General features: G+C 42.0%; 1 protein-coding gene across 2 annotated transcripts in view; it reads left to right on the top strand.

Annotated features, from left to right (window-relative positions):
* Positions 1-17,018, top strand: part of COP1 (COP1 E3 ubiquitin ligase) — a 124,391-nt gene that overhangs the window by 55,903 nt on the left and 51,470 nt on the right. For both annotated transcript variants that reach the window (XM_082287480.1, XM_082287481.1), the window contains exons 13-15: positions 4,521-4,629; positions 6,440-6,521; positions 13,377-13,493. In XM_082287480.1, the coding sequence (XP_082143606.1) occupies positions 4,521-4,629; positions 6,440-6,521; positions 13,377-13,493 (308 nt within the window). The remainder of the gene's footprint in view (positions 1-4,520; positions 4,630-6,439; positions 6,522-13,376; positions 13,494-17,018) is intronic.

Here is a 17,018-nt window from a genome sequence, read left to right on the forward strand (position 1 = left end):
TTTTCATCGTAGAGTCTTTGCTATTTGGGGTGGTATGAGCTGGTTGTGTTGGATGCCTGTATTTCCAATACAGAGGATGTTTGACACTAAACAGGTTATGAGGAAGTATACCTTCAACTTGCATTAATTCTAGTTTTTAGAATTGCTGCTTCACTTTGCAAGAAGATGAAATTTTCTGTAGAAGTATTTGTCTTTTACCACACTAGAGGTTTTCTTAGAATTGATTAGGGAAAAAGGGGTTTATTTAAAACATTCATAACAGTAATGTAATTCCATATGTCTCCGAAGTATTCATTTCGTGTTGTTAATCACGTGGATGTTCTTTGCAGTAGATCATGCCCTTAAAAACATCTCAGTCCTAAAACTACCAGTCATCAGTGGGCTCGTGGTGACAGTCTGGGTCTGAAGCACTTGGTGCTCAGAAGCAGATGAGACCACGGAAGTTTGTGCCTTATTAAAAGCTTTAACCTCATTTAACTCTCACCACCAGAGGGGCGGTTAACACTGGGTAGCTTGATCCTGGATTTGAGACATTTCAGCCATAGAAATACTGGCTCATGAAAGAAAGATCAGCATAACTGACAACACTGACTGAGCTGGCCCACTTGTCTCTGAATAAAATGAAGGATGCGCATGAATCTTTCCAGGGTCAGGATTTCTGTGTGGCTGGATCAGATGCTGAGGTTAGGAGAGTTTTTCAGAGGCTGGTGATTAGCTTTCAACTACAGTTTCTCCAGCTTAATCCCCTAGGAAGGAAAGCTATCACACCTCCTGATAAGATAAATCTCTGGGGTGTAACTATCACTCTTTTTCTGGATTAAAGAACAGAGCAAAAACTGAAAAAAAAAAAAATACAGCTACTGTACTTAAAATAAAAGATGGCATGGCACAACGGCTTTTAGTCCAATGCTGAATTATACATTCTCTCAGCCCTAGGTAGTTATTTTTATATCATATCTTAGAGCCTTCACACATCAGCTTCTCCTGGACGTGGCTGCAGACCATCTGAAAGTTGTCTACAAAAGGTTATTTTTATGAACTTCCAGCGGTTTGATGGTTAATCTGTTTGAGGACTGTGCAAGCTGCGTTTTTGGTTCGTGTCACCTTTGTCCTTTCCTGTGCCTTTCTCCAAGTTGCTCCTCCATGCCTTTTTTGAGTTTGTTACTCAGTTCATTACCCATGATAACATCTCAAGGGAACCCGAAAAAATAGATGTCTTTAAAGCTTCAACAAAATTGCCTGTGTTGGGCATGGAAGAAAGATTAGTGCTTCCCTTAAGGGGAACATTGGCAGTAGGTTCTCAACCCTCTGCAGGTGCCAGGAAAGCCATATGGAAGAGAAACATCATAACATCCCAACTCTAGGACATCCTCCTTCCAGGTGTGCATTGTCACAGATGCCAGAGGATACAACCAAAGGACTTTTACAGAGTGACTTTTTAGAGCTGCAGAGAGTGATAGGACAAGGGGGGAATGATTTTAAGTGGAAAGAGGAGAGATTTAGATTACATGTTAGGAAGCTGTCTGCTCAGAGGATGGTACAACTCAGGTTGCCAGAGAAGCTCTGGCTGCCCCTGGATCCCTGGAAGTGTCTAAGGCCAGGTTGGATGGGGCTTGGAACAACCTGGGATAGTGGAAGGTGTCCCTGCCCACAGCAGGGCGTTGGAATGAGGGGACATTTAAGGTTTCTTCTACCCCAAACCATTCAATGATTTCTATGGAAGGATAGCCCTTGTTCAAACACTGCCTGGAAAGGGTGCTCCCCTCCACCTGATCCAACCCTAAATTGTGCTCTGTAAAGGTTACTTTGGAGAATTTAAGTTAAAAAGAAGCTCAGGTATTGCAGTGTTAAGGAAAAAGCTCTAGTTTCAAACTTTGTAAAGAGAGTTGGGTAGGGATGAGGGCAGAATTAAGGCAGAGAGTTGGAATATAGTTGATTTTGTCTTACTATGATCCTTTAATCATATTACTTAAAAATGAAAGATTTATGGTGTGTGTGACTTAAAAGGTGTTAATTGAACCACTTAGTGGCTGCATATCCCAAAACATTTTTCACCTGTCAGTTCCTGTTTTCCCCTTTAAGTCTATCTACAAATGCTTTCCAAATGAGTGTTAACCCCTTGTGAACACCATCAGGCTGCAGTGGGATCTTTGCTGTGCCAGATCCAATGAATATGGCTTTTTTGGGCACAGGAACCCTGTGTTTTTCTCCATCTGGACCATCTGAGCCAGTGAACTGTTTTACAACTATCACATCTCAAACAGAACTGTTAAACTCTTGTCCTTCATATCTTTCTACCTACTCAGTAATTCCTAATTTTCATTGTCTCAGGTGATTTCTTTTTTGACAAGATGTGATTATGTGATTATCATCTTCATACTTCAGCTGGAACATCCATCCTCAAACCACCTGAAGTGTTACCAGCACATCAGCCTTTCTCTAGGACCCTCTTCACTTGCTGATATTGTCTGATGTCCTCTCAAAGCCATCCAGATAGGAGACTGCCTTCTATGATATGGCTCTGGGTTGTATTCTTCCTGCTTGTACATGATGGCTTCACTTACAGATTAGTTCCTTTTTTTCCTTAAGCTCCTTGAAGCCCTGACTTGAGAGGAGATAATCTAGTCAGGGGAACAGGTCTGAACTGATAAAGGTCTCCTGTGGTGTGGTGTCGACCTCCCTGCCATTAGCTGGAGACTGCTCCCAGCCCAGAGCTCACTGCTCTAGGCCTCTGAACTGCTTTTGCTTCCATCAGGGACTGCTCCACCTGGAAACATGACTCCAGATGTCAGATGTGCTTATCTCTGGGCTGCTGCAACCTTCACCTCATGGTCCTGGTGGGCAGTGCCTGCCAACTTCATTTGGAACTCAGGGAGCCACTTAAGCTTCTCAGAATAAGGCTTCCAGTAAAACACAGGCTGTCAAGACCTGCTTTTCTGTGTGGGTACCTAAATGGAAGTAGAGCTGGAATAGTGATGGCTCCTTGATGGTGTATTTGTGGACAGCTCTCACACCTACAAGGGTTGGGGATACTTAACATTTCCTCATTAGTGATGTATCGTGGAAGAGGTGAAGCCAGGGAAATCATTGTGTGAGCTGTATCACTGCAACTATCCTCTTAGCAGCTGGTGGTTAAAAACAGTGGCTTACATTGGGTAAAAAATACTTTAAGTTTCTGAATGTAAGGTTTTAAAGCCAAGGGGTGCTGTTAAGTTTCACCATAGTCAGGAGCAGAATACCAATGCTGCCTGCTGTTACTTAACTAATGGAAAAATAAATGTTTATATTTAACTACCGTAAGAAAGGAAGAGGATTTTTCCTCTTCTGTGTGTAAATTATTAAGGAAAACAGGATACAAGCATATAGTGGAACCAAGAATTTGGCAAGGTATAATACTCCTAAATCAGTATCCATGTATCTACAACACATTTCAATGTGTAGCTGCACTGATCAAAGCAGTGCTAAGAAGTTACGGAATTGTGGACTTCTGGTTTGTATTGTTGGTTAAAACTTGCCCCCAAGGCTACCATGATCTAGTTATCTGTGTCAGAGCTGCTCAAGGACCTGCACAAATGGGATCTGTCAGTTCAGCTTCTGCTGTGTACATCACAGTTGATACCAACTGGCGTGCTTCTTTGCCAGATGGTCCAAATATTGGTGAACAAGTATTACAAATTTTCTTACCTCTGTCACATTTTTTGGGAGTCAGAGTGGAGGCATAGTGCCAGAATGCTACGAGTGCAACTTGGCAGTGTTGCTGCTCTTGTTTTCTCTGCTCATCGTTAGAGTTTGCCAGTGGAATCATCATTTAGTTTTGCACAGCCCCTCAATTCAGCTTGAAATAAAAACCTGTGTGATATATTTTCCAGTTCTTGATCAGAAACATTTCCTAAAATACAGCAAACAAACTGCTGTTTCCTCCTGGATAGGAAGGCTTTACTTCCAGCATTTACAGAAAGCTGGAAGTAGTTTCTCAGAAGTCAAACTTTCCTGTGCACATAGGTACATATATAGAACATTAGATGTGTGCTGCAGAAGAGGCTGATTTACTGTCCATGCAGCTATGCATTTTACATTTACAGCTACTCTTTGGTAAGTAGTTATCTTTATGGTATGATAATAATTTGTTTATGGTAACAATAACAGTAGTGTCTATTGCTCGGAGGTTAAGGAGTCAAACCTTGAGCTCTCTGAGAATTTGTGTGGTATTCAAATAGCAAAAAAATCACAGTGTTTGAGATAAATGCATTTTTAAAGAATTCTAAACCCTAGCACTTCTTATCAAGGGGGGAATGTCTCTTCAGCCAATAAAGCTTTGCTTTTAGTTTGTGAAAGAAGGTTTGTTTTATTTCTGATGGGTTTTGGTTTGTTCTCCCCTAAACTGCATGTTTCAGTGGGGTGTTTTGATCAAGGTGCTGTGTGCTTTGCAAAGATACTTATTTCCTGATGTATTGCAAAAGTGATTTTTGTGTTGTATGTTATGATTTACTGTAAACTGACCAGGGCTTGCTCTTTTTAAGCTGTATCAGCTGGAGTAGTTACCACAAGAACCTGCTAGCCAGCAGTGACTATGAAGGCACCGTCATCCTTTGGGATGGATTCACAGGACAAAGATCCAAGGTCTACCAGGTAACATGCAACCAGCAAACAACATTTCCTGTGTAGGGCAAGCAGCACTGAGTCTGAGGTTCTGCTCCTAGTCCAGCAAAAGCCTTTTGCTTTTTACTCAGTTCTGGAGGTACTTTTGCTGGTACTTTTTCACCCTCTTTTTCCACAGGGTGAAATGGATGTTCCTCCTGTTTGGTAAATGCATCTCATCCTCACAGCTTTATTGAGCTGTAGTCCTGCAAGGGAGGCAGCTCTGTCTTCCTGTCACAGTCGTGAGGCAGCTGGTGTTTTCTTGCTGCTGCTTTCAGGCAGGGAGTCTGCCCAGGGAGAACTCAGTTCCTGGAAGCTGTCTCACCTTTCTTTAGAAGCCTCTGTCTCTCCATACCTGTTCCACTTCAGTCCTTGTCAAAAGCCTTTTGTAAAGCCCTGCAGTGACTGCCAGCGCAGGTGCTCATGAAGCAGAAGTGCAAAATGCAGATTTGGGTGGTGAGGCTGGGGGAAGGGAGCACAAGGCAGAACCCTTCCTTCCCCACACAGCCCTCAGCACACAGTGTGCTCAGCTTGACAGCCAGAGCTGCTAAGGAGAAGTTCCTGGAGCTGTGCTTCTTCGTGACACTCAAACGTTGTGTTTCTATCTGATGGCTTCTGAGAAGCTTGATCAGAACAAGGAGGGTGGGAGAGGGCTGTTGTGTTTGGGAAGAAGCTGGAAGTGCTGCAGGCTGTTGTGTAGATAGCATAGTCCGTTGAAACTGGTCAGTGATAATGAAGGAACTACAGGCTGAACTTTAGTTCCCTCTCCTTGACAGTTCACCATAAGTTCTAATTCCTATCTAAGCCTGTGTTTACTTTTTTGTTGTTTTTTACCCATTTTATAATGCTTGTTTTCATTAATCCTTTGCATATCTCAATGAAAGAGAAATTATACTGGACAGAATAAGTCTAGTCTGTTTTCCTCTCAAATACATTTTGCATTTCTTTATGAGGCTGAATAATCAACCTAGAGATGACCAGCTGTTGCTTATGTTAAAACAAACTAATTTTGCTTCCTATCAGATTACTTGAATTTTTTATTTGGATTTGCATAGAGGCATTGACATCTGCTTTGCATGTACTGAAACCCTTTAGTGACTTCATCGTCGTGAGCTTTTTGTCTTCTAAGCCTGTGTGAAGGCTTTAAACAAAGGGTTTGACTGAATTTCAGATTTTATTCAATGCCATGTTCTGCTTCCATGTGGGATGTGCCAGCACAGCAATTACAGCTCTTCTGTGTTTTGAGGAGGAGTGTGCAGTCTTTTAATAATATTTATTTGAGTGGTAAAACAGAGGATTAGACACCAGAAGATTTGCTTAATAGCTCAACAGGAAGGTGAGGATTTCCAGGACTTCCAGAGCAGAGGGCATGTTTGAAATGGCCATCTTGTCAATATTGGGAGATACTTAAAAGTTGCTTATTAGTATTGGAAGATAAAACTATGATCTAGGATAAGAAGCAGCACATGGTGGAAGCACAGCCAGTCAAATCATGCTGCAAAACCAGGTTTTTAATATGTATCTCCTGAAACATTTTCTTTCTTTCCAAGGACAAGTGAAATCAGTTCTAGATTTTTAAAAAAGCCATTCTAATGTTTTTTGCTTTCCTGGCATGTCTAGCATATTGATAGGATTGGTCTGATTGGGAGAAAAGATATTTTTTGAAAAGCTGCTAAAGATAGTAAGCTTCTCTCTCCAGGTGCCTGCTGACAATTTATACCAAACATGTGTGTTTTCCTTTACTGTTCTATCATATTACAACTCACTCCCTTGCAATATTTTTCTTGTTTTTCTCAACCAGGAGCATGAGAAAAGGTGCTGGAGTGTTGACTTTAACTTGATGGACCCGAAGCTATTGGCTTCAGGCTCTGATGATGCCAAAGGTACTATTTTATTTCAATCTCTGTGCAGAAGACTTAGGCTCTGTGTATTCCCTTGGAAGAACAACAGTGTGCTGTTCCAAGGAGCTGATTCCTCAGCTGCCTTCAGTATTGTAGTTGTTGTGGTGATGTATTAAGATATTACTGAGCCGTTTGGATCTTAGAGAAGGAGAGGCTTTGTTTGGATTAAGATCTCTTGCTTCACTTTTTTTTTTTGTGTGTGTGTACAGCTAACATTTTCCTGGACTCCAAACGAACCAAAATGTGTTTTAACATTAGTTAAACTTGTTGAGTTAAAGCCTCGGGGCCTTTCAAAAGAGCAGCGTGTATTTATATTTCAAAAAGGAGGCTGTCAGTAAGAAAGCAGCAGTTAAAAAACGCCTGCTGCTCTTTTACCTGTAGCTCTGCATGTTGAACACTGTGCTGAAGCTTCCTGCTTTCCAAGTGTGCCCTGTGTTTCTTGGAGCTTTTAGGAGTTGGATGGTGGACTGAGCAGGAGTGCTGGGAGCAGCTCTCAGCTTTCCACGCTCCAGGGTCCCATTTGTCAAAGCACTTTTGGAGAACCCTTAGGCCAAGCCCTTTACCACATGGTGGTAAAAAAATATTCCTCTTCTAAGAAGAGGATAGCACTGAGTGAGATGTAGTATTCTTCATCCCTAATGAATGAGAGTTTTATCTGTAATATGTTTACAGTATCAAATCAGAGTTATTTAACAGCAAGAGCTTAAAAGTTCCTTTCCTAATCAGTGGGGATCTGCTCTCCCAGATGGGCTGATAGAGCTCTGGACAGAGCTCTTCATGATTTGCTTTGAAGTGATTAATTAATTTTTCATAAGTACTAAACTTTGTACGCTGCTCCCCCCACCCCTTCCAAAAAGCTTTTAAATGCTGTTCCAAAAGAAATGACTGTTCCTCAGTTGCATTTGGCAATCACAGACTCATGGAATGGTGTGGGTTGCAAGGGACCTTAGAGCTCACTTTTTTCCACCCCCTGCCATGGGCAGGGACACCTTCCACTAGCCCAGGTTGCTCCGAGCCCCAATGTCCAGCCTGGCCTTGGACACTGCCAGGGATCCAGGGACAGCCACAGCTTCTCTGGGCACCCTGTGCCAGGGCCTGCTCACCCTCACAGGGAAGAATTACTTCCCAATATCCCATCTAACCCTGCCCTCTGGCAGTGGGAAGCCACTCTCTCTTGTCCTGTCCCTACAGTTCCTGAAGCTGGTAATTCCATTTACAAAACTTCAGTGATTATTTTCTAGTTAAGGTGAGTTTTAAATGTTTTTGACATGCTTCCCCTTCCTTTTTGGTGGAAGGCAGGTGTGTTTTCTGTGTGCTTAAATGCAGCAGGAGTGAATAGTCACCTTGTAAGTTAACAGCCTCTTCATCAGTGCTCCTCACTCCTGCCATGCATGTGGAAAAGCTGATCTGCATTTATCAGCATGTTAACGAGGTGTCCAGTTTTGCAAAGCCCAGCTGCAAGCAGAGCTTCTGTCTTCAGTTTAACAGTTCACTTCTTCAGTAATTGTCTCTAAAAGTGTACTGTTTACTTAGAAATTATTGTAATAAAGCCTGCAGATCCACATAACCTGCATTTCAATTCACAAAGGTCCTTTGAAGGTGTATTGGGGTTTTGGTAGATAAAACTGGCCTGGAACATTTTATCCTTAATTTTTACCATGATTTGCCTGTGATTTGCATATATAAAAAGCCCTTTAGAGACAAGTGGAGTCTCAGGACAGATTTTAAAAGTCTTTGAGGTACAGAGCAATAGTAGCAAAATGTCCACATTAATGTTGTAGTGTCCCCCTTCTGTTTTGGTGATCACATTGAAAGACTGAATGTGAGGGAAAGGTAATGCTTATGACAAGTGTCTTAATTCAGACCTGCCTAACTTAAAATGTTGTCCTTCTGCTTACGTTCATGACTGTTTGGTTGAGTTCTGGTCAGTTTTAGTACACAGCAATACATGTTTGGCCAGGTAGAGTATCTGGCAGGAAAGATCTTCTATCTACTCCTCCCGTCCTCTTTCATTTCTCTGCTTTTTGAGGCCACACTGGGCTTTCCGGAGCTAATCTCGTCCTTCTTCCCCACAAAGCACAAGTGTCACGTTTCCCTGTCAAGTGATCAAGACAAGCCAGCAAAAGAAGGGACAGCTTTGCCAGTTCCACTCTCTTGTGGATCTGCCTGTCTGTCCTTGGTCGTTTCGAGTCGCAAGCTAATTCTGAAAGCAGGCGTGCACTGGAGAAGGTGCTCATAAATGAAAAATCCTGGGCTTCACAGCTCTCTCTGCTGGGGCTCAGGCACTGTGGAGAGGGTGCTAACAGAGTACTACCAGGGAGAAAATTATTCTGCTGTAATTAGAAGCAGCATCCTTGGGCCCCAGGTTCTTGCATTGTCCATCTTGTTAGACGAATATAGTCCAGAATACGCTTACTTGTGCAAGATCTTTCTACTTTCATAGCAGACAATGACAGCATAAAAGCATTGTTGTACTTAGAGTAACTGCTGTGTGTATAAACCCTTCACTTTTATCTACAGTTGTTATGCCCTCCCCTCTTCAAAGGACAAAGGTACTTGTGTATGTCTGTAGGGACCCAAAGGTATGCACTAACTAGACAGCAGTGAGCAAAATTGGTGTTTGCTTGTTCTACAAGCAGCCTGGGAAGAAGGCAGAGTCTTAATTTAAATTCTTTTATGCACATAATAATGGCAGGAGATGTGGTTCTCATGTAAGTAGTAAAGGGTGAATTTCTGCTCTTGGAGGAGAAAAGATTAATTTTGTGAAGGAAAAATGATGGCACCAAAGTACCGAGACAGGGCTGGAGCTACACACTTAGCTAATGCCTTACAGGTGTCTGTTCTGGGTTGGGGGTGTAGTTTTATGGCCATGGTGAAGTTAGCAGATGAGGGAGAGCGAAATATTTTGTGATGCTATGTGGTAGAATTTGTCTTCACTAGGATAGAAGCCTTTTTGGGGGTGACCAAGTGTTTCTCTGCTCTGGCTTTGTTTTTGAAGCTCTCTGAAACTCAAGAAGATAGAAGGAGCACTGATAAATTCAACTGAAGAAAAGAGTCCTGGTTTTTTACACCTGTAGTTCCTTCATTATTCCTGGCTCAAAATTGAGAGGTAGGATAGAACAGGAGCACTGAGAGCACTGAGTTTGTGGCAGTAGTTACTTTTCATTGTCTTATGGCAAGGAGGAATGCAGGTATCTGTCTCTTTGCATCTCAGGAAAATAATTTCCATGCTGCCTTGGTAAATGAGACCCTGGTACTAGTCCTACAGCTATTTTTTTTTTTTATAGTGTCCCTGAATTCAGCAAGGCAACACAGATATGCAGAGCTTCAGTTAAAAAAATTGACTTCATTAAAAACAAAGAAAGGAAAGCCTTCTACAGAGGGAAAATAGCCTGAGAACTGCAGCTCAGAGTCTGCTCCTCCAACTTCCACAGGATTGTTTGGGACTTCACTTTCATTGATATTGCATTCCTTCAGCTTCTGTTGACTTGAGGCGTAGGTATTTATTGCTCTCAAAATACCAAGTTGAACCTTCAGTTTGGTCATTTTCCTGGCTAAAAAATGCAGGGATTTTCTGGAGATTTGTGGGGTTGTTGGATTCATTTGGTGGGGGTGCCTTGAAAAAGTCAAGATGATGTTGACAGTTATAATACTGACAAGAAAGCCTGTGTCTTACCAAAGGAGTGCCCTGCAGTCACTGCCTACTGACAGTCTCACCTTCCTGACACCTGCACAAGGCAGTGGATCCAAAATTTTGCCTAGCAGGACAATTCAGCAGCTTTCCCCTTTCTTAGGGATTCTGCTAATCTCTGCAAATGAATTTTCTGGTAGCAAGATCCTATTCCTGGCTTAGAGCTTTTACAGAGTGGCAGCGGGCTCTTCATCACATGAGCAGATAAGAATTGCACAAGTGACAGGCTGGATGAAACATCTTTGTGTACTAACTGTGAACATCAACACCTTCAGCTATTGTGGTACAGGCTTCTGCCTCTTTTAGTCAGTGTTTAGACACAGAACTGATGCATGGAAAATTAATTTATAAGCTTACACATTTGATGTAAAGCTCCAACTGAAAAAAAAAAAAAAAAAAAAAAAAACAAACCCATCCTTGAAAAGACCTAAACATTTTAAACTGAAAACGCTGTTCTGGAGGCATCTTTTTACTACTTTTGTGAGGAGTAGGTGTTCGGCCACATAAAGATGTCTCTCAGCAGCTGCAAAATGAGGAAAAATATGCTTTGAGAACATGTGTTTCAGAAATAGTCAATCTCAGATGGTTGCTTGTCTCATCAACACAATTCTAGATGTTATCAAGACATCTGTGTGTTGTATAATTACTGCCTCGACCACGGCAAAATCAATGAAAGCTACAGCAAATAAACTCTACCCTTATGAATTATGCTTGATTAACCTGTCAGTTCTTTTTAAAAAATAATGGGCAGTTCTAGGTAAAACTTGACATGTTTCATTATGTGTTGTTATATGTCCCATCTATCCTTTTTATGGTACTGACTAAGGTATAATTGGAGCCTGGTGTATCTCACAGCAGTTAGATCACAGAAATTGCAGGCTCTAATCCGCGCCTGTCAGTTGTAGCGAATATTATCATGACTTTGAGCTCATGGGTTGTCTCTTCACCAGATTAAATGGCTCAGCTTATGACCTGCAAGCTTGAATGAAAAGAGGAGCCAAGCTGAAAGGGAGCCCCTCAATTAGCTTCTGCTACAAAGCTGGGAGCAGATGGCCATTTTTTTGTTAGTTTGTTTGGGGCAGGGGGTGGGGGTGTCAAGGAGAGACTTTGCTGCTTTGGATGCAGCTTTAAATACCTGGTTGGAAGGCTTCAAGATAAGCCTGTGTTGTTTTAATACTAGATTTGGCCAGAGTATTGCTCTGAACTTGAGAACATGTCCACCGCCCCACACTCCTCAGGGTGAAGTGGTGTTGTGTGCTGACACTCTCCTCTTGTAAACGTGTTTTATTTGCTTCTTATCTCGCCCATAAACTTGATTGCCATTACTGCCACCAGAACTTAGACTACTCATCTCTTGGTGTCTGTTCATTTAAGCAAAATGCTAATATTTTCTTGTTTTGCAAAATTCTTGCCTGCTCCTGTTCCCCTCTGCCCCCAAGTGCAGAACATGGTGGAGAAGCTTTCTCATCCAGTCTTGCCTGGGAGGAGAGGGCTTCTTAAGCCATGCTTGCATGTAGCCAGATGTTTAGGACAAATATTATAGCTCTGATCAATGAGAATGGATTTTTTTTCTGAAAACCAACTTCGGGCTGGGTGCTGTTTTCATTGAATTTTACATAATGCTTCTGGGCAAATAGAGTTTGCCACTGGTGTTTGTATTTCTGCTGGTGTCTGTGTGCTGCTTTCTGGTGGTTCCAGGCAGCTGCCAGAGATCCACACATTGCTGTACTTACAAGGATTCCTGGGTGTGCTCTGAGCAGTGCTATGTTTCCTCCATCCTTGTATGATCAGAAACAGCCTGATTTTGTTGCTTTCATTGCTTGCCATACTATTAAAAAGTGCACTAGAACCAACCTGCCAGTATTCCTCCTTTTCCTTCATCTTCTAAAACATCCTTGGATCATCCACGTGGAAACCTTGCTTCTCCTTCAAAGCCCCTGGGAAATGCTGACCAAGAGGTGACACAGAGGACCCCTCAGAGAGTGGGGGATGCACCACAAGACTGCTGATCTCTCATGTGTTGGTCACAGTGGGTTGCAAGATTCCTGTTGTTTTGCCATTTTTGCTCACTTCACCTCCAAAGTGATCTTTCAGTAAGAAGACTGTGGAGGACCTGTTGGCCACAGACCTGAAGAAGCCCGTGCAGCTCAAGGGGAGCTCTTGAGAGGATTAACCCTCCATGTAGCTCCTGCATGTTTAACACTGATTCCAGCTTGCTCTGCTTCCAGCCTCAGCTTGTGACACTCAAGTACAGCTTGAGCCACTGATCAAGAAAAGAGGGAGGGGAGAATGTTTAAGTCTTTTCTGCCTTGTAGGCATCAATGGGGCTTGATGCCAGTCTGCTGCTTCTTTATCTGGGCTGAAGGCAGGGTGTTGTTCAGCTTTTAATAACAAGATTAACTATGTGAGGAGCACCTGGCACTCTTCGTCGTAAGGTTACATGGTGCTTGAAGTGTTTCTGGTAGGTGGGGAAGGCTGTATTTTGAAAAGCCCTGGTGTTTTTTGTTGGTCATTCTCTGAAGCACTGGAGTGCTTGTGGGAAGAGCTCATTCTAGCACGTAGTATAATCAGTGTTCATGTGGTACTCTCACAGAACAGTAAAGTTCTTGTATTAAGGGATTATTGCATCATAGGAAGCCAGCATACTGATTTCTCTCCTGTCTGTGCCAGTTTCTCAAGAATAAAACAAGTTGTTCTCACTCACTGTGCATACAATTAGGTATATTTATTCTGTGCAAAGCAACTTTGCTGTGGAGCAAGGAGTTCTTGCATCCCAGCACAGGGACAAGGAGCAAAAAAGGATGCAAGCCTTCCTGTTCTCGGTTGTATGAATCTGCCCTGCAGTAACCTTAAGCACTGAGGTTGTAGCATGTGGTTAGTCTCCTGCTCTGATGGTCTCAGGTGTGTGGGATGGGGGCTTTTGGCATCTCCTGTGTGTCTAGAGGTGGGCAGGATATTTTCAATGTGAGAATATTCTCAAACTTACCAACCACCAGTGACAACTGACCATTTAGACTCACTAATGTCTTAGCAACTGAGGCTTTGCAGAATCTTCTTCGTGAAATAACTAGATTTTAGGCCGTTCAGATGAAGTTCACGTTTTTGTTGGTTTTTGTTTATTCATGTCTCTCTTTCCCTTTCTCTAGTGAAACTCTGGTCTACCAACTTGGACAACTCAGTCGCGAGCATCGAGGCCAAGGCTAACGTGTGTTGTGTCAAATTCAGCCCATCTTCTAGGTATCACCTAGCTTTTGGCTGTGCAGGTAGGTAAAAGGGATGTGGGGCAAAGGGGTATTGTTTCTTCTCTCCTTTATTCTTTATTCCCCCCAAAGATGTGACGTTGGCTGCTGTGCCCAAAACTGGAGTGTCTTTGCAGTTCAGTTGTCTCTGAGTAGAACTTCTCAAGTGCCACAATACCCACAGTGACGTGTCACCATCATCCCCTAGCCTGACTTTTTCATTTGGGTGCCTCTATCAGAGATAAAAGGCAGGGGAACAAGCTGCCTAGTGTGTTTATTGGGCTCACTCAGGCAGAGCTGGCTTGTGGGAGTCTAGATGTGCTAACACGACAAGAGCTGCTCTTTCTGATTTATAATATTGTTCTATAAATACTACAAAGCCATACTGGGAATTTTAACTGGTTTTACCTGAAGCGTGCTGAAAAGCTGGGGCTGTGCATGTTCCCATAGCTCCAACTACAATCCCTGTGGGTGGGCTCATGCTTTCCTAGGCTGGGCAGAGATGGCTGTTAATGTTTTTATTTTTTTGAAGTAGTCAGTGGGGAAGGCACGACGAGCCTTTTATTCACTTAGATTAAATGGTTCTTGGTGATTATACAAAGATTTGAGAGCAGAGCAGGTGTCACTTTGGGAGGAAGCTGTATTGTGCTATGCATAGAGTAACTGAAACTCAGCAGCACCTATAAATGTTTAAGCAGCTCTGTATTTTCTTTCTCCTTGGGGAGTTTTAATGCACTTGTAACTAGTTGTTCTGACAACATTTGTTCTCTGCGGACTCTAGGAGATACATTGATCATTCTTGGAACCACTGGTTTGCCATTTCATTCAGGTGTTCTCATTTCCAGGCTGGTTCTACTTTGGTTGTAACTCTTAGGAGGCAAAAAAATAAACTTGCATTTTGATGCACTGCAAAAAATGGATTCAAGCTGGAGTGTAAAATATTGACTTGCTCGACAGGCATCTTCCTGAAGTTTAGTGAATTACATGTAAAAATAGAGTTGAATGACAATACCTACTAGCAGCATTTGAATGAGAGGGACTGTCTGGGAAAAGCTCTAGGGAAAGATGAGAGCACTAGCTCCAAATGGATCAGCCACTGATTAAAATACAGCTGTAAAGCACCAGGAAACAGAATTCTTCTTGATAAATAGATAACTGGGTTCCTTGCCACCTGAAAGGCAGAGAGGGGGATAAGGCACAGATAAATTGAGGAAGGCTTTTGGAGCTGCAGGCTGTGTGGGGTGAGGAGCAGGTAGGAGTGTCTCTATCCCCACAGGCACGTCCAACAAACTGGGTTTGTCTTCAGCAAGTGTGTTGTGAAAGAAGCATTGGGAAGCCCTGAAAGTTTTGTGGAGGTTTTAAAAGACTACACGTGTGTCTCTATGATTTAGAGGATGCTGAGGGGTAAAATGGTATTTGTACTGAAAGAAGTGTTTACATCTGCTTGATGTTTGGTAATGGAATCTCTAAATAAAAATTAAAATGGATATTTGATTGATATTATGATTGCTGAAACAATTATGTGGGGTAATTGAACTGATGGAAATTACTTCCCACAAAGGAATTCTAATTGATCTTTCAGCCATGAATACGTGTGGAAAAAATGGCATATTAAAAGAAATAGTAGAATCTTGAGAGACATCATTTCTGAACTCCTAAAAAATAATCAGAGCAAAGAAATGAGTTAGTGTCTACTTTCATACTCCATATAGTAAAACAGTCATGTTTAATGTGTTATGATGGAAACAAAGGTTTTTCTTCATCAGTTTCAGCTGGTCTTGCTTAATAATTTCATTTAGTCTGTGGAAAAAGGAAGATAACTTTTAAATACCATGAGTTGTCACATAGGCTATAAAATTACTAAAGGAAGTGTCAAAGCTGCCTTCCTTGAGTAGTACTAAAAAAAAGCAGGGAACTGGGCACACTGACTTGACCACTCCTGGTTGCCCCCAGTAGGAATAAAAGTGAGCAATCCACAGCACTAAACACTAATTCAGTGACCAGTGTAGTGGGCAATTTTAGGAAGCTGTCCTAGCCCTGCCTTGGCTTGCTCACACGCTGAGATGATTTTCACATTTTGAAAACTGTTTCAATTACTTTATTCAGTGATTTATTCAAGGATAGAAGAGCCAAGACTTCCTAGCATTTCATGCCCACACAGTCCGGTATTGTATTTAAACAGAAGTGCTGTTTCTGTATATGCTCTCATTTTATTTGCTGATTTGATGGAGCTTAATGCTAAATGTGTGTCTGTATTTTTGTGTGTGTATATATATCTCTATAGTTTAGATGAGGTAAGCAATTCATAAAATGGTTAAGGAAGTATTGGTACTTAATATTTGAGATATAAAAGGAAGAGGTAAATTGATTTACTATACTATTAATAAATTTCATACACATTTCAGTTCTCTTTTTCTGTATGCAGAATAGCTCAAAGCCAGCATAACTTCTTTAAGCAATGTAATTTTGACTCTGGGTCTAAATTTTTACAGGGTTATTATTTTTATTTGCTTTTAAGGTTCTCTCTTAACCATCCATAAAGCTGGGGCATCTTTTCATAAGGTCCTGTTCTTTCACACCTTGCTTGAGAAAAGCTCTTCTCTGCCCTTGACAAATGCATCTTGCCCATTTGCATCTATCTGTTCAGAATGCCTCCTGGAAGTGGGTTTTCCTCATCAGATGCTTCAGCTAGAGCAGCATCTCTGTGCTGGTCCCCCTTTTGCCTTCACCACAGAAATAGGATGACCGTCTTAAGATTCTTTCCACCCTGTCCCCATTTTACATTTCTTCTCACTTGTTAGTAGTTTGGCTGTTGGCCCACCACTCCCCATGATGCTACATTGTGCACAGGTGAAATGTTGAGAGGTACCTTTCTGCCTACTCCAGTTTCAAAACTCTCTTTTACAGAAAAAATTGTAAGGAAGATACCAAAGGCCCTTGGAGATCTACTAACACAGGGCAGGAATTACGTGAGCTGGTGCAGCACAGGGCTCACAGCCTGCCTTTGCTTCTCATCTGAAGCTTCAGGGCTCTGTAGGGAATCTTGAACCAGAGATCTTGGTTTAATAAAAGCATTTCCACCTGTACCCAGCTGACATGCTGCATTGCCAAATAAAAGGAGGGAACTGAAGGACTGTAGGGATGGATTTTGAAGCGAAGTCAGGCTGTGAACGCTGTGGCACAGTGAGTGAAATGGGGGGTTCTCTCGCAGGATTTGCTGTGATGCTTTGATTTAAATGTAGCCATGCTTAAAAGTGTTGTTAGACTGTTTATCTCCATGAGAAACACTCTTCTTTAGTGGAGAGCACTGACTTGGCTTCAGATGCTGTAGGAAACCAAGCTTTAGTTGCCACTATAAAAGCGAATCCCAGGATTAGCATCTAATATGGATGATATATATATTTCTTTTCTGGACTCTTCACTCTGAAGCTTTTAGATGACCAAAAAAATTTATCTTGGGTAGCTTCAAACAGAACAAATGAGCAATAAACTAGAAATAGAGCCTATAGAAGAGAGAAATGGATATTTGGTCTGGGAAGTAATTCTCTT

This window comes from Coloeus monedula, assembly GCF_965178545.1.
Source record: "Coloeus monedula genome assembly, chromosome: 9".
Classification (NCBI taxonomy): domain Eukaryota; kingdom Metazoa; phylum Chordata; class Aves; order Passeriformes; family Corvidae; genus Coloeus; species Coloeus monedula.